The following is an 18,717-nucleotide window of genomic DNA, read 5'->3' as shown; positions in this document are numbered from 1 at the left end:
AGCAAAATGTGAAGGATGATAGAGGGCCAAGAATAGCAGGAAATATTTTATGGAATGTGGCCAAGCATTGGACAAAACTACAGTAGAGGGAATAGTAAACAGTTGTAAACAGTACCAGTGTTTGTCAGTTGCTCAAGACAGGAAACTGAGGGTCATCTCTGATTCCTTTTGCACCATCCTCCACATCCAAGTCTCTCAGCCGATCCAGTCACTTTCAACTCCCAATGTATGTTGAAGTACATCCAAGTTTCTCTGCCTTAGGTGCTGCAACTCTAGTCTAAGCCACCTTCTCCCCTGGTCACTGCAGGTCTCCTAACTAATGTCATTAATTACACTCTTGTCTCCCTCTAATCTGTTCTCAATGTAAAAGGAAGAAAGTTTTTTAACACAGAGGTCAGAGTAGAACACTCTGAAACTTAAAACCCATCATGGCTTCATTTTATACTTGAGCTCGGTTCTGTACCATGGCCTGCTTAATATGGTTCTTGACTGCCTCTCAGTTTTATCTCTTAAAGCTATTCGCTTATCTAACTAAACTGCAAAGCAACTGGCTTTCTTTTAATTATTTTTTTAAAAAAAGCTTTTTTGTGCCCTGATAAGTCATGTTTTAAAGAGTAAGGTTAATTCACCTCTAAGAATGTCCCCAGATAAAACTTACAAACTAAGAAATGTGGTAGTAAGGCATTTATTCATCCCCTTGAAGCTCTTTAAGTGTGCTTTGTTCCACCTGGTTATAACTCTTGGCCTAAAGAAGCCCTAGTATGAATTGTTGGGTAATTATCTCTTGCTTTTAACATCCAGTGATTATTCTTTTCATCTATTTCTAGAAATATTATCTCTAATTCCTCTCCCCTTATTCTTACTAATAGCTGTCAAACAGTCCTCCCCCAAAACTATTTTTTTTCCTAACCAGGAAGAAGAATTAGCTTGACTCTGCTAAGTTAGAAAAGGAGTGTAGTTAATTATAAAATTATAATATGTGAAATTCTTACATTAGTTGGTAGTAAAAATATGTAATTTTTTCTGTTTCTAGTTTTTCTGTATTAAGCCCCAATTGCTGAAATTATCCTATCATTACTATTTAGATTTAATGATTATTGTTTAAAAGAATAGGTTTGTTTGCTAGAAACTCAGTAAATTGCGTTAAAATATTTTGTCAAAGGTACTTGGAAAGGTACAAATATGATCCGATTAGGTATTTTTTTCTTCTATCTCTACAAAATAAGATAAATGTATCACTTGTGTAACAAATATCTGATTTTAACACATTTTCACTATTGATAGATGCAAAAATAAATCTCTCTATTGAAATATGTCTTGCCTATAAGTTCTGAGATCTGATACCACTGATCCAAAAAAAAAAAAAAAAAAGGAGGGCTTCCCTGGTGGCGCAGTGGTTGAGAGTCCGCCTGCCAATGCAGGGGACACGGGTTCGTGCCCCAGTCCAGGAAGATCCCACATGCCACGGAGCGGCTGGGCCCGTGAGCCATGGCCGCTGAGCCTGCGCGTCCGGAGCCCGTGCTCCGCAACGGGAGAGGCCACAACAGTGAGAGGCCCACGTACCGCAAAAAAAAAAAAAGGAGAGGTGAAGGAATTCTGGTGCTGAATGAGCAGGCAGAGGTCAGTTGGTTCCATGGCTTCTGCCTTCTTCCATTACGTAACACATTTGCATTAACAAAGTGAGTTTTGTTTAAAAGCTCTTACTTTTGCCAAGCAAACCAGCCACCGTCATTGCCCTTTTCTTCTATTCCAGCTCTTCTTGGTAGTTCTGGGCATTTAATTATTTTTGCTCATTCATAGACATCTGCCACATCTCATTTTGTCACTGCCGCTTTACCAGTGTTTTTACATTATGAAATGAATTGAGCTAATAATAGAAGTTGTCATTTTTCATGTTCCCTGTCTATGGTGGTATCTTTAATGCTGTTTTCTCATCTGTCCTGGGAGATGATGGGAGCTATCAGCACACAGTCGGAAAGACCTGACTTCGACTGTTGTCACTAGTGGCAATAATTTAGTTATGGGGTCTCAAAACGAGTAGGAGGCACAAATAGAGGGTGTGGGATCATGCTGGAAGATTACGTGGAATATCATAGATATTAATACATGTACAGATGGTAGGAGAGATCTTATTGAGAATTCAAAAAGTCTAAGAGGATAAGATGATAGGTTTGCATCTGGGATAGATTGGAAGGCTATTTATTTATACACATTTGTTGGAGTATAATTGCTTCACAATGCTGTGTTAGGTTCTGTTGTACAACAGAATGAAGCAGCCATATGCATACATATGACCCCATATCTCCTCCCTCTCGCGTCTCCCTCCCACCCTCCCTATCCCACCCCTCTAGGTGGTCACAAAGCACCGAGCTGATGTCCCTGTGCTCTGCAGCTGCTTCCCACAAGCTATCTATTTTACATTTGGTAGTGTATATATGTCAATACTCCTCTCACTTTGCCCCAGCGTGCCCTTCCCCCCAACCTCCGTGTCCTCAAGTCCGTTCTCTATGCCTGCATCTTTATTCCTGCCCTACCACTAGGTTCGTCAGTACCATTTTTTTTAGATTCTATATATATATGTGTTAGCATACGGTATTTGTTTTTCTCTTTCTGACTTACTTCACTCTGTACAACAGACTCTAGGTCCATCCACCTCACTACAAATAACTCAATTTTGTTCCTTCTAAGGCTGAGTAATATTCCGTTGTATCTATGTATATAAGAGGACACATCTTCTTTAACCATTCATCTGTCGATGGACATTTAGGTTGCTTCCGTGTCCTGGCTATTGCAAATAGTGCTGCAGGTGAGCATTGAGGTACATGTCTCTTTTTGAATTACGGTTTTCTCCGGGTATATGCCCAGTAGTGGGATTGCTGGGTCATATGGTAGTTCTGTTTTTAGTTTTTTAAGGAACCTCCATACTGTTCTCCATAGTGGCTGTATCAATTTACATTCCCACCAACAGTGCAGGAGGGTTCCCTTTTGTCCAGACCCTCTCCAGCATTTATTGTCTGTAGATTTTTTGATGATGGCCATTCTGACCGGTGTGAGGTGATACCACATTTCAGTTTTGATTTGCATTTCTGTAATGATTAGTGATGTTGAGCATCTTTTCACGCACCTCTTGGCCATCTGTATGTCCCCTTTGGTGAAATGTCTATTTAGGAATTCCGCCCATTTTTTGATTGGGTTGTTTGTTTTTTTTTTATATTGAGCTACATGAGCTGTTTGTATATTTTGGAGATTAATCCTTTGTCCGTTGATTTGTTTGCAAATATTTTCTCCCATACTGAGGGTTGTCTTTTCATCTTGTTTTGATTTCCTTTGCTTTGCAAAAGCTTTGAAGTTTAATTAGGTCCCATTTGTTTATTTTTGTTTTAATTTTCATTACTCTAGGAGGTGGGTCAAAAAAGATCTTGCTGTGGTTTATGTCAAAGAGTGTTTTTCCTATGTTTTCCTCTACGTTTTATAGTGTCTGGTCTTACATTTAGGTCTTTAATCCATTTGGAGTTTATTTTTGTGTATGCTGTTAGGTAGTGGTCTATGGAAGGCAATTTAGCTGGGACATAAGTTGCTTTGTTAATTCACCTGACATTGGTAGCTAGGTGGAATGTAGTTTCTGGGTGATAGTCTTGCTTTTAAATTGGAATTTTCGAGAATAGCGATGAGCAGTCTGCCTTACAGCTGGATATGGTGGGACTCTGGGCAGCCTGCCGAGGTGTAAGTGGTCCTCCGGTTTGGGCATTGGGAGTGATTTTTGCTGAGTAGGGGATATTTGCCATTGTCTGTGGATATTTTTGGTTGTCACATCTCAGGTATGACTGGCATCTAGTGGGTAAGGCCAAGGACACTGCTGAACATCCTACAATGTACTGGACGACCCCTTACAGCAAAGGCCCAGATTGTGAATAGTAGCAAGGTTGAGCAACCCTGTGTTTATAACCAACACCAACAAAGGTCTGTTATATGTTTCCTTATTCCCTGTGGATTGAGTAGGCATATTTGCCATCTTGTCCCTAAAGAATGGCCAGTCTTTAGTAGAAATTTAATGATTGAGAATGCACTCAACCCTAATTATTCCTAACAACTCACATTAGGACAGACTTGCATGTGCTATAGCTTAATTTACAAGACCCTGTTTTTCTGCGCTGCTTCCCTCTTGGCAGTTTTTACACATGATGAGCTTTACTCATCTTTAAGAAAATTTTCCCCGTGCCATTTTAGGATAGACAGGCAGTTTGATGTTTGGTTGTTTTTAAGATTTCTTAGTAATGAGGTATTTAGTGTCACTAAGTGTTAAGGTGGTACCTGATTGTAGACTTCATAAAGAGCATCAAAGATGACTAAATGTCACGCTTTATCTCCATAGCACATAACTAGGAGAGGAGGAGGTGGAAGGTGGTAGAGAGAAGGGGTAATAGAATTTACACAGCAGCATATACCTAAAGGTAATAAAAGTTTTTCGTTGCATGGCGTGAACTAGCCCGTTGGGGCTAGCACGGCACTGTGCATGTAGATGCTCAATATAAACACCATTTGCTTTTTATTTGAAATGAGGATAATTCTGTGTTACTGACTTAACTAAAATTTAAAGAGTATTCCACTCACGGTTTGTGGGATGTTACATATAATGTGAGCTCTCTTAATAATTGCACATAAGTATACTGTAAATTAAACCTTTCGTCTAAAACTGTGAAAGAGTTATCTAAACAGCAATTAATTATGCATCTTGGTACTCCTGTGAGCAAAGCAAATTGTTGCTGTCTCTTTCAGAGAGCACATATTTCCACGAAAGGCTTTGAATGAAAGTTTTTCCCCATGAAATAACATCCCCATAGAGAAAGCATGCTAATCCGTCTGTTAACCATGTCCACGAACTGACTAATTTGGATCATAATCAAGGCTTTGCAGGTGAGAGTGTATACACATAATAAGCCAACTACCTACAAAAATATATACCTCCTTTTAAGGCCTTGATGCAGTATAGACTTGAGACATAATAAGGTCGTATTCTCCAACCAAGAGGAAGATTCTGTGTCTTTGAAGTAGAAATTAATATTTGGATTAGTTAAGGCTCCTTCAGTTTCAAATGACAGAGAACCCAACTCAAACTGGCCTGAGCCGAAGAAGGGCACTTGTTAGCGCATGTATAGGGTTGGCCAAAAAGTTCGTTCGGGTTTTCATAACATCTTATGGAAAAACCCGAACGAACTTTTTGGCCAACCCAATAATTAAAAAGGCTATTGCTAGGACTATGGGGACTCAAACAGTACTCTTGTCTCCTAGTTTTACCTTCCTGTATTGGCTCCATGCTCTGGGCTGTTATGATAGCCCATCATAGATCCAAGCTTACAGTCTCTCAGGTGGCAGGACAGCAGAAAAGGGAACCTGGGAAAGTCTCCCTAGGTTTCATTACCTTTGATTGGATCACATCTCTGTCTCTGAATCAGTGCCCCCAGGCAGGAGATGTAACAGCATGAACTGAGCCATGTGCCAAATCTGAATTTGGGTGTAGATTTAACGCCACTTACGGGCTGCGAGTGCAAGAGCGGTGTTCCCTTGAAGAAAATTAGTTACGCAAAAAATGAAGCTTTGTCCTAACCCTGTCCTCTTCGGCAGGAGCACCACTGCAACCATTTCTTGTGCTTAAAATTGTGTAAATGTAAAAATCAATATCTTTATTTCTGTATATATAGTTAATAGTATCTTAGATGTATTTTTCCCTTGTTTTTATCGTTGACCAATATATTTAACACTCCCCACGCGTGAAGGTCTCCAAGGAAGATCCTGTAACTTCTCTTTTAAATCACAGAAATATCCTAAACAGGCATTCTGTTTTTTATGAAGAATTTAAGAAATACTAAAAGTGAACACCTAAATGTGTTTAAGGATAATAGTTCATTAAAGGAAACCTTCCATGAGTCCTTATATAAAATATATTTCTTATTAGGCTTCATGATATGGTTGAAGTTTTAACATGGCAGAGAATACTTACAGGTCAATGTTTTTAAGCAAGGGATATTTCTGGAAGAATTAATTGATTTAGACCTTCTTGGCTGCCGTAAGTATAAAATATGAAGTATGGCTTTATATTAGCATTGTCCCTAGTGATGAAAATTGGTTAAAAACACTTATCTTCACTGAAAAATGGGTTAAAGACTTAAATGTAAGACCTGAAAGTGTAAAACTCCTAGAAGGAAACATAGGGGAAAAGCTTCTGGACACTGGTCTTGGCAATGATTGCATAGACCCGATGTCAAAAACCAAACAAAGCAAAATTAGATAAATAGGGCCATATCACACTAAAAAGCTTCTGGACAGCAGAGGAAATGAGCAGGAGTGAAAAGGCAATCTACAGAATGGGAGAAAATATTTGCAAGCCTTATATATAATAGGGGATTAATTTCCCAAAATGTAAGTATCTCCGACAACTCATTATCCAGGAAAAAAATCAAATAACCCAATTAAAAATTGGATAAGGAACTGAATAGACATTTCTTCAAAGAAGACCTGCAAATGGCCAACAGGTATATGAAAAGATGCTCAACGTTACTAATCATTAGGGAAATGCAAATCAAAACCATAATGAGATACCTCTTCAAACCTCTTAGTTTGGCTATTATCAAAAAAAAAAAAAGACAGCAGGTATTCGTGAGGAGGTGGAGAAACTCAAACCTTACTTTGCTGTTGGTAGGAATGCAAAACAGTGCAGCCGCTATGAGAAAGAGAATAAAAAGTTAAAATAGAGTTACCATATGACCCAGCAATCCCACTTCTGGCTGTTTATTCAAAAGAATTGAAGTTAGATGCTTAAAGATACAGCTGCACTTCCATGTTCACTGCAGCACTGTTCAAGATAACCAAGATCTGGAAATAACCTAAATGTCCATTGATGGATGAATGGAAACAGGGAATACACAGATAATGGAATATACAGATAATGGAATATTTTTCAGCCTTAAAAAGGAAGGAAATCTAGCAATATGCAACAACATGGGAGAAACTGAAGGACATTATACAATATGAAAGAAGCCAGTCCCAGAAAAACAGATTACTTCATGATTCCCCTTATATGTGAAATTTAAAACAGTTAAACTCAGGGAAGCAGAGGATAGAACAGTGGTGGCCATGGGCTCGGGGCAGGGGCAGATGGGGAGTTACTGTTCAACAGAAGTCAAGTTTCAGTTACGCTAGATGATTAAGTTCTAGAGATCTGCTGTACAATGTTGTGCCTGTAGTTAATGATACTGTATTATTCACTTAAATTTTAACAGGGTAGATCTCATGTTACGTGTTCTTACTGCAATAAAAATAAAACAAAAGACAAACCACGTAACCTCTGTAATGCCTGATAGTGAACTTTCTGATATCCGAGTAGTTGTGTCTGCCCTCACATGTTTAATAAGTGATTATCACTTCTTAATAAAGAATGTGATGTGTACTTGTTGGTAGACTATTTCTGAGGCTAGTCCAGAAGGTACCCCCCCTTTTTTTTTTCCAGCCACACTAGCTCATCTGGGTAGAAGAATAGAAGTTGGGAATTATGTGGTTTACTGTTGTTTCTAAAGCAGGGAGAGAATCCTGGCTTAAAGCAGTAATAGCGATAGACTAGATTGATTTCAGGTACACAAAGACTGATTATATCTTTGGAGTACTAGGGAAGAAGGACCTGTGTTAGGAGTAAACAGGATCTGGCTAACTGGAGGTGTTCAGCTGTCCAGGAATTCTGTAAGACATCTTCTACATAAGATTCTGGATCTTTGCTTTCCTCCAGATTAATGTAGGCACCTTCAACTCAATCCTGACCAAGTCTGTCAAAATATTTGATTTCTTCTCCTAATAATGGGATTGGATCTGAAATTATTCTTGTTACCTTATGTGTATTTTCCTTTTTAGTTATTATTACTGGTTTTAAAATTGTAATTACAATATAATTCATATTTCTTGTAAAAATATTTTTAGCAGCACAGTGTTTAATGTAAGAGTGAAAAAGTGTCTTCCATGATCCCATGCCTATTCCTTATGAATAATCAAGGTTAAAGAGTTCATTGTGTGCAACACAGAAGTGGTCTTGGATTAGCAAACTAAGAAGACATGATAGGCTTTACGCAACACTAAGTTTACTTAGCTTTAAGGAAGAGTTTCAAGACAGGTAATAAATAATGATTGTTAACAAAAATAGTGAACGTCTAGTTACTTCCCAGGAGTGACTTTCAAACATTCTGGTCACTCCTAGTTTGGTATGCTTCTGACCAGGAAGACATTGATTCTCGGGTGTCTTGAGCTGTTGTGCCTTGCTGTTTTTAGGAGCTTCCTCAGGGTGTAGATCTAGCATCCTTTCTCCAGTGTGGGTGCGTCTTATTAATGCTGATCACTGATTACTTGGATAAGCATTCTTGACATAGTAACCTTGGTACAATTCTTAGTTTTATTGAATTAGGCATATTTCTATGTATTCTCTGAGTTGTTGTTGCAAGGAAGATTTGACCTAAAGTTTTAAATAACATATCTTATAAGAGATAACATATAAATACATATAAGAGCTACTTTTTTTTTAATGGTTCCTTACAAGGGCCTTGATATATTTTACCAATATTTAAGTGATGACCATTCAAGTTTGCTAACAGCTTTTTCAGGATTACATATGATATCACAGTGACTATCCTTGTACATACGCCCTTGTGAATTTGGGCAAGTTTTATAGAGGCTACCTAGCATTTCTGGATCAAAGGACATACACATTGAAATTTTTATAAATCTGCCAAACTGTCTCTCAAAATTATAATTTTATCAACTGCATGTAAGAGAATATTCCCCATGCTACTTCCTTCTGGTTTTATCTTTGTTGTCTCTCTCCAGTTCCTGAAAAATTTTGTGAGCTTGGTAAAATATATATAATACTCTATTTTGCATTGGAATCAGCACACTTGGGATTAGATCAGTCATAGTACTAATAAGTGGCTGATCCAGACTGGAATCAAAATCCTTTATGTCTAGTGTTCTTTCAGTTGACTGACACTGAAAAATGTTTCTTTGATTTTACTTTATTTTTTCTTACATCTTAATACTTGGAACCAATATCATAGTCTACTTTTCAGAAAGTCAAATCATTTCTGTCCAGCTTTATTCAACAGAAATTAATGAACTAACCAATTAACCTCTGATTGTGAGTGGAGCTCTTCATTATTTGTCAGTAACAGTAACTTATGCCAGGTTAAAAAAAAATTAGTTTCAGATGTATTTAGCATGCTTATTGGTAGTACCAATATATAAAGTTGATGTAGAGATTTTAATGTATTTTAGTCTTCAGCTGTTTATCAGCCTGATCCATAGTAAATAACTATTCAAGCATTGAAACTGTAGTATTTGATAAATCTGCAAAAATTTTGCTGTATGAGCCAATGACATTTTTACATTAAAGATAACTCATGCAGTAACTTCTTTTCATTAAAACGTGGGACAATTTAAATGATGATGGAGTGAACATATTTTTGAGGCTGATTCGTGATTTATCAAAAATATCCTATTTGAGAGTGTCCTCTACTACTGATTTTTTTAGTTGGTCTCTTTCATTAATAGTCATTTGTTTACTCAGCTTTCAAATTGCTACCAATGAATTCATGCCAACATTATGTAATACATGCTTGAAATTTTGTTTTCCAAATGCAATTTTATTTAAGTACATGGAAAATATTTCATTAATAAGATTTAAAAGTGGTAGAGTATATCTTTTTTGTTAAGCTTTATTGACAACAAAACAAAATAGTTTTAGGGACAGACTGGAGCTTGTGTTTTCTTTCAGATGGATTGCACCACAATCCCAGCTTCTAGGTAATAAAAGAGTGGTCCACAGATTTCATCATGGTTATTTTAACTCTTTTATTCATTTAAAACAGGAATAGATGTGGACAAATTTACTTCCTAAGACTTAGGTATTTCTCTTTTATTAAAACTGCTCTAAAAATACCAGTTTAAGTCTGGGTGTGAGAAATAACAGGCAGGAGAAAACAATTTTGGATTATCAAAGTAACACTGATTTTAGCTGAACTAGAGTTAATAATACACAGTTTTGCAGATTTGTCCACTGAAATTGTCTCCTGTCCCAGTCCTCCCATCATGTTTCATTGCTTCTGTCATAGCCCTCATCAATGTCTACAGTGCAATGTATATATGTGCTTCTCTTTCTCCTTTTTCCACAATAGTGTGAGTCTGGAGAACTAGTTCTTTCTGTTATTCATCTTTCTATTCTGTTTAGGGCTTGCCACATGATAGGTATAAATGTTGAATTCAACTGATATTTGTAAAATAATAGAGTGCGAAAACATGACAAGTCATTCTATTTGATAATCCTTTGCCACTACTTCTAGATTTTCATTTTACTTCAGTGAATCAATTTTACATAAAAAGATCTTACATAAAAAGATACAACAGACTTGTTAATTTTGTTTACAGAGAAATGTATTATATACTCTGAGGGTAATTACAGTTTACCATCTGTTTCTTTTTTTTTTTTTTTGCGGTACGTGGGCCTCCCACCGCCGTGGCCTCTCCCGTTGCGGAGCACAGGCTCCGGACACGCAGGCCCAGCGGCCATGGCTCACGGGCCCAGCCGCTCCGCAGCATGTGGGATCTTCCCGGACCGGGGCGCAAACCCGTGTCCCCTGCATCGGCAGGCGGACTCTCAACCACTGCGCCACCAGGGAAGCCCTCATCTGTTTCTATTTATCAGTCTTTTCCATCTCCCTATTCATTTGTTGTACAGCATCTTTTGTATGTGAGATTATCTCTCCATTTAGCTTTTGATGTCTTTGAACTTTTAGTTTTTGGTATTAAGGAAATATGCAGAATATTTTGTGATCTTCTGCAGGTTATGTTTGTGGTATAATTTGAATTTGGGTCCCTTTCCTTAAAGGGAAATACGTGTTGTTGGTAATGGGTAAAATGAGATGTCCCTCTTAGATATCTTGTAAAAACTCTTATTTTTGTTTTGCACTTTTTAAGGACCTTAGGCTTTTCTTTTCTAGAAAAACAATGCTTTTTAGACTTTATTTTCATTCTAACAGGAATGGAGAAAGAGGACTAATGAATGCTTTAGTCTGTTGAATGCTTACTATGTTCCAGTATTGTGATGAGCACTATTATAATTATTAAGTCATTAATTGCTTAATACCTCTGTCAAAGGTGATACTATTACCATTTACAGAAGAAGCTGAAGCAAAAAAGGGATTTCTTTTTTTTTTTCCCCACTTGGCCTCTGTTTTATTTCTGATATAATATAGGACAGAAAACTATTTCCCGTATATCATTGATTAGTGGAAAATTCTTTGGGACCTTTACTCATGCCAGTACGGTCAATTTACTATCTTTTCCAATATTCCACCTGTTATAAAACACCTAGAAATTTGGAGGTAGATTTTATAAACACTCTTTTAAATGTGTAGCTGAATTTGCAAAAAGGGAAGGTGATCTCATAAGTGCAATAAAATGAGGAAGTAGCTCAAAAAAATACAGTTGTCTCTCGGTATCCGTGGGAGATTGGTTCCAGGAACCCCTGAGATACCAAAATCCGCAGATGCTCAAGTCACTAATATAAAACGGTGCAACACAGGAATTCAGCTCCTTCCACAGATTCAGCCGGGGACCAAATTTGAAACCTTTGGGTATGGAGGGCCGATTATAGTTTGTTTCTTCTGAAACTGCTGGTGTCCAAGGTCTTTGCTGATTTTTATGACCTAATGGTTGGTTTTAACAGCTCTGTGGGGACAGAGGCAAGGCTTTGGTCTGTTCAGGGTGAGGAATTAGAATCTTAGACATCTCAGCATTCACTCTTATATTGCCCAGGATTAAAAAGAAAAAGTTTGATTTGAAACTATTAGATAAAGGATATATTTTTTTAAATAAAGAGATGAATTGATGCTAAGATACTGACCATTTCTAGGAAAATTAGAAATTAGAGAAGTAACAACGACAAAAATAGTAGACAATGGACTAAGAAAATTTCAAGGAATGATTGACCAGCAGCATCAAATCCTAGGATGATACTAGGGGAAAAGCACGGTAAGCCAAGAGATAAAAAGGCCCAGTTAGAGAGGCAGCTGGGGCTCTTTTGCCTTATCTGATTATCTTAGTGCTTCCCAAGTTTCAGTCAATTTTGTACCAACTTCTCAATTTTTACAGTCATATATATCTAGATTATTAGTTACTTCATACTTTAAAATAAACCTATGATGTTATGCTTATTATTTATTTATTTATTATTTTTTTTGTGGTACGCGGGCCTCTCACTGTTGTGGCCTCTCCTATTGCGGAGCACGGGCTCCGGACGTGCAGGCTCAGCGGCCATGGCTCACGGGCCCAGCCGCTCCGCGGCATGTGGGATCTTTCCGGACCGGGGCACGAACCCGTGTCCCCTGCATGGGCAGGCGGACTCTCAACCACTGCGCCACCAGAGAAGCCCTATGATTTATTTTTAAAAGAAATCTTCCATATCACAGTAAAATATGGAAACCCTTAATACCTGCCATAAATAGAAAATTTCTATAAAAATTAATAAAATAAGGGAGCAAGGGACTTGCCTGGTGGTCTCGCTTGTGTGTGTGATGTGTAGGATCGTTTTCAGTACCAGCAGTGTCACTGGCTGAATGTGAAATGATCCAAGGAGGGGAGCGTGAGTGTGTGTGTATGCGTGTGTGTGTCTGAGTGCCTTTTAACGTTCAGCCTTTGAAAGATACTGCTCTAAGCTTCCTATATTGAAATATTCTTTGTTTTTTTTCTTTTTGAAGCTCTTTTAAGAGCCTGTGCTGATGGAGGTGCCAACCGCTTATATGACGTCACGGAAGGAGAGAGGGAAAGGTATGCTTTCTTTCAGCCAGTGTCTGTTATATCAGTTCTGCTCTTGAGCTTGCTTTTTCTCTTCTTAGTAAATGGTGACTGTTCATTTTCCTTCAAATTCTTTTTACAGAAAACCACCTCAGGGAGAGAGCTGCTTAACCATGTTGTATTATTTCTTTGCTTTGAATGGTATCTGCAAGTAGAAATAGGCCAATCTTATTCTTACTGAAAATAAAAAAACATTCTACTATTTCACAGTCTCATGAAGTAGCATTATCAGATATCGATATTTGTGAGGACTTTGAACATTGACTAAAATAATGGTAATTTGAGTTTTTATTCAAACAGTTTAAAGGAATACAAACTGATCTCATATAAAAGATATATACTGCTGTAGAAGGTTCAAGATTTTTATATTAGCATCGAGTAAAACTCAGTGTAATTTATCTTCTGAGTTATGCATACATATATTTTAAAGAGATAAATAATTTATTTCTTAATGATTTGTTATCTGTGCTCTCTCGTTTTCCTGATCTTTGCATGGTGAGCTATTTTTAGATGTGAGAATACATTTGATGAAAGCACAGTTTAAATCTAGCTCATTGCCAGCATGTGTGTAGTTCATCCTCTTGGCAAACACAAGAATTTATAGTCTAGATATAAGTAGACTAGCTATGAAATTTAGTTCTACTTCTACCATATGTGTTATTCAATGTACTGAAATGTTTATAGTTTGAGAAATCACCTCCTTGCTGCAAAAAATAAAAATATTTGATGCAGCATACTGTAGCTGTGAGTTTAAATACATGTATTTTGAAATGATGTAAAATGCATCTTTATGGCATCAAAATTTTTACTTCACGTTTTTAATATTGGAGCTGTTATTTTGAGAGCAGCTGGTTGCCCATAGGAGAAAGGCATGAGATTGGGCATGTCTGGATGCATTATCAAAGAATATAGCCACAGTGACAGCTAGGAAGACAATTTAAATTCTTAACATTTTGTGCGTCTTTATTTTATTGTTTTTAAATTCTTTTTTGTGGTACGCGGGCCTTTCACTGCTGCGGCCTCTCCCGCTGCGGAGCACAGGCTCCGGACACGCAGGCGCAGCGGCCATGGCTCACGGGCCCAGCCGCTCCGCGGCATGTGGGATCCTCCTGGACTGGGGCACGAACCCGTGTCCCCTGCATCGGCAGGCGGACTCTCAACCACTGCGCCACCAGGGAAGCCCCTGTGCGTCTTTATTTTTAAACTTTATGGATTCCTCTGACTGTATTCTTGAAGACTTGACATGGACAGTGTGTGAAAAAATACTCAAGTATGTGTATAGAAGTGTCTGGGCCAGTTGCTTCAGAGAGGAGCATAATGGCCATGTGGGCAAGATATGAATTGGGGGCTGTTTGTTTCATGCCTATAGGCTGCTTAGTGGCCAGCAATCTGGTACTGAGTGCTTCTTCTCTTTGTGATGGGTGTAGCTCATGAACATAATTACATGAACCAGAGCTGTGAAAGGGTATTAACACAGTACTTCCCAGCTCTTCCTTGATCATAAGAACCATCTAGAATGCCTATGAAAAAATAGATTTCTGTACTGATTAATTTTATTGGATTGGGCTGGCCACTAGTGAGAAATACAACATCCAACATGTTTACTCGCATCTGAAAGTAGTGTACATTGCTGGATCTGGGAATGGGTGCCATTATTTTTGGCCCAAATTTCGAAATAATCATTTCTTATATTTCTGAACACATTTATGAGTAATGTTACGGAAATCTTCCAAGAAGATTTATATGATTTATCTAGCATCCATTTGTCCATATATGAAGATGTTTAAGAAGAAAGTGTATTTGTTGTTGATTTTCAAGTTGTAATAACATTGTTTGCCGTGATGCATAGTCTGATGCTTAGGGACGTGGCTGGCTGGGGTGAAGATAGAGTCCCTAATAGGGAGATGAGTGAAGCTAACTGCTTCATGTGGGAATTAAAGTCTTGGAATAAATCTCATTAAATCCAAACCCTACCCAGTTAAACTAATTGGACATAGGTAACTAAACATTGTTCCTATTAACTGTATTTTTAACAGAAAGGCTTTACAATGGAAATGGAAAAAATATTCATGAGTTTTGAAAAGCCAAGTTAGGGTTGTGGACCGCTGCTTCGCTTGTTCTTATTTTTTTATTTATTCAGTGTGCTAATCTACAATGTAATACCTTATAATTATGCAATAAAACATGAATATGTAGAGAATCATCTCCAGTTGAAGAGAAAGTGAGATCTTTACACATTAGGAATGGAAAGAAGGAAGGCTGATGTAGACAGTAACAGAGGAGCAGGGTTTGCCAAGGGATAGGGCTGAAGCAAAGTTCAGTGGTGACCTTACGTCTGATCATGTACGGAATGCATTCAGTCTTCTACATCTTTCACAAATGTTTGTCTTTTGTGTTTTTTTTTTTTTTTTTTACAAATGTTTGTCTTTGTTTCTACTTTGAAAGTCACCTCTCTCCATTTACCAGGTGTTTTTTTTTTTTTTTATAAAGAAGCCCTTAATGTTTTTATTTATTGTGAAAACAGTTCATGGTGATCTGAGTATATGCTAGTGAGTCGGGAGGAACAAAAAGAAAAAAATAAAATTATCTGTTATTGGGACTTCTTTTGTGGTACAGTGGTTAAGAATCCGCCTGCCAATGTAGGGGACATGGGTTCAATCCCTGGTCCAGGAAGATCCCACATGTCATGGAGCAACTAAACCCGTGCGCCACAACTACTGAGGTTGTGTGCTGCAACTCCTGAAGCCCAAGCACCCTAGATCCCATGCTCTGCAACAAGAGAAGCCACCGCAATGAGAAGCCTGCACACTGAAATGAAGAGTAGCCCCTGCTTGCTGCAACTAGAGGAAAGCCTGTGCATAGCAACAAAGACCCAGTGCAGCCAAAAAAAAAAAAAAAATTGTTATTTTTTCCTAAGTAGCAAAGAGTTGCATTGAGTTCTGCCATTTGGAGTTCAGAAAATATGACTAATTTTTCTTGCTCAAGTGAATGTAAGCTCAATGAATGTAAAGTCCCTTGTGCCTAGAAAATTAGATTCTCAGAAAATATTTGTTAATAAGTATTTGATTACAGTTACTCTGTTCTCTCTCACCATGAGGTTTTGAGTGACTTTGATGACCTGTGTATTTTCAGTAACTAGATTACCTCTGCTCTGAGAGCTGATAGGTTCTGATTCGGGTGTGTGTTCAGTCTGTACATGAAACTGAGGCAGGGTGAAGACCCAGTCAAGGAGACATAGAATGGGCACCACCAGTGATATTTGGATCCTAGCTGTGGTTGTGGACTTGAGATTAAAGAGGAAGACAGTTTATGAAGACTCTTTGTACTGTACTCCTGTACTCTTAACTGACTGTTTTCCTAACCCCAGATGTCTGTTTTTGGAAATGTGGGGTAGTAAGTTTGGGTGTCAGATGTGTGGGCTAATACCCCCAATTCTACAGCTCCAGCCTGATACTGACTCAAGTCTCATGTTTATATTCTGGTAGTGGTCTGTGATGAAAAAGTCCATTGGTGGGCTCGCAACATCTGCCTCCTGTCTTCTCCCAAGTAGGTAAAACCCACCGTTGGTCAGAACCAGGATGGAGAAGCCTGGCCCCATGATCAGAATAATCACAGGATACAGAGATGAGGGTGAAAAAATAGAAGAGAAGCAAGGTAGGATTTGCTAGGAAGATTTTACGGAGCAGATTTTTTTCTTGCTCATCATTGATAGGCATTGGAGGTTTGTTTTGTTTTTCTAGCGATGATTTTATTGACACTGTATTAGATCAGAAAAGTGTAAACTGTCCACAGCAAAGAATATTGGGCGATTGTTATTTGCTTGTACTAGGTAAATAAAAGTGATGATGGGGAGGGTTATGCACTCCCCGCCCTGCCCCCAACCACCCTTGCTCTCCTCCCTCACCCAAGTTAGTCCTTTTTCTGCATCTTTAACAGATACTGTAAGAGAAGGACAGTTGTTGCTCTAGTCAGTTTTTAACCAGGGTCCGGAAAGTTGTCAACTCTGACAGTAATTACCAATGTTTTCCATCATAATGAATATTAAAACACAAACATAGAAGTGCACAAGTGATAACGATACAGCTTAATGAATTTTCTCAAAGGGGAGCACAGCAGTGTGAACAGTACTGAGATCAATAAGTAGAGTATCATCCCAGGGTTGCCGGAGCCTTCTCCTCCTCCCTGCCGTTGCCAGCCCCCCTCACAGGAAACTACTCTCTGACCTAATTAATGTTACTTTGGGGCTTCATAAAATAAAATCATAATATATTGAATTTGGAGTGGATGGACATTTTTTGGGATAAAGACTCCATAGCTGGGCTTCCCTGGTGGCGCAGTGGTTAAGAGTCCGCCTGCCGATGCAGGGGACACAGGTTCGTGCCCCGGTCCGGGAAGATCCCACGTGCCGCGGAGCGGCTGTGCTCGTGAGCCGTGGCCACTGAACCTGCGCGTCGGGAGCGTGTGCTCCGCAACGGCAGAGGCCACAACAGTGAGAGGACTGCATACCGCAAAAAAATAAAAAGACTCCATAGCTCTCTGAATCTGAAAAAAAGATTAAGAAACATTGCTGGAGGTTCTTACGGGAGAATTATAGTCACACTAATTATGGTTAAGAGATGAAGGAAGTAATGGAATCAAGTAGAAGAGAATAAGAATTGTACAGAAACAGTCACAAAATCGATCACACAACATAAGTAATCTGACAATATGGGAGAAATAATTTATACTGATCATTTAAGAAAATAATGCCTTTTAAGGTAGGTAAGCATTTTTAAACCCTGTTCTGTTAGACTCTAGTTAAGGTAAACTGAGTAAAAAAAAGAGAAAGCTTTGGAATGAGATATAGTCTCTCTAGAATAACCCAATGGCAGAAATAAGAATGTAGCATTTAACTTGTGATTCATTCATTCATTCATTCATTCATTCATTCAAGCATCCATCGAATCCCTTTTACAGTTAGATATTTTGATGGTTACTGTGAATATATAAATAAATAAAATATAGTTCCTGCCCCCGAGAAACTTACAGTATAATAGAAGTAAAGAGGAAATTAGCATTCGGTGTGGTAGATTATAAAACACAAAATGCAAAAGCTCTAGTTCTGTGTGATAGGTTCTATGACAAAGGAAAGCGTGGGTGTGGACCATTAAACTAGAATGGGGGTGTTAGAAAATATTCTGAGGATCCTAATGGAGTGTAAAAGGTTAGTTAGGGCCCCAGAGTGTGCTGTGTGTGTCTGTGTGTTTGTGTGTCTGTGTGTGTCTGTGTGTGTGTGTGTCTGTGTGTGTCTGTGTGTGTGTGTGTCTGTGTGAGAGAGAGGTTACTGTGGCGAGGTGGAGTGTTTCTCCTTTGTCTCCTGGATGAACTCTAAACTCACTACGGTGAGAATCAGGGTGTGTGGCGTTTGCTGCTGTTGTCAGCCGTGCCTTGTCTTCTCCCAGGTCCTTTCTCCTCACTGCCTGTGCCCAGGGCCCTTTCTCAGGCTGATCTGCAGCTTGATCACATTGGTACCACCCATAATCCATTCTGATTGTCTGGCAGTCCATTCTGATTGGTCAGAACTTCTAGATCCTTTGCTGTACTGATGTTCAGATGGTTTTAGTAGCATATGCTAGTGTTTTTTTGTTTTGTTTTTTGTAGTAAAACTCTCCATGCAGCTGTGCTCAATAAAATGCTGTCTGTCCCATGAGGACACCCTCTCCTTCCAGCCCGATGGGACTTGGACGTCTCTTATATCTTGTAATACTTTTAAATTTACAATGTTATATTCACATTTTACCTTGATTTAGAGCTGTAAAGACGTATATCTTTAACTAGGTTGTAAATTTCTAGTGA

At 38.5% G+C, this 18,717-nt stretch overlaps 1 protein-coding gene across 4 annotated transcripts in view; it reads left to right on the top strand.

The window, feature by feature from the left end:
* TPK1 (thiamin pyrophosphokinase 1) overlaps positions 1-18,717 on the top strand; it is a 334,385-nt gene that overhangs the window by 107,563 nt on the left and 208,105 nt on the right. For all 4 annotated transcript variants that reach the window (XM_060021056.1, XM_060021054.1, XM_060021055.1 and 1 more), the window contains one exon: positions 12,786-12,855. In XM_060021056.1, coding sequence (XP_059877039.1) covers positions 12,786-12,855 — 70 coding nt within the window. The remainder of the gene's footprint in view (positions 1-12,785; positions 12,856-18,717) is intronic.

Source organism: Delphinus delphis, chromosome 9, assembly GCF_949987515.2.
Source record: "Delphinus delphis chromosome 9, mDelDel1.2, whole genome shotgun sequence".
Classification (NCBI taxonomy): Eukaryota; Metazoa; Chordata; class Mammalia; order Artiodactyla; family Delphinidae; genus Delphinus; species Delphinus delphis.
Note: the sequence above shows the minus strand (reverse complement) of the source record. Positions and strands in the feature narration are given on the sequence as shown.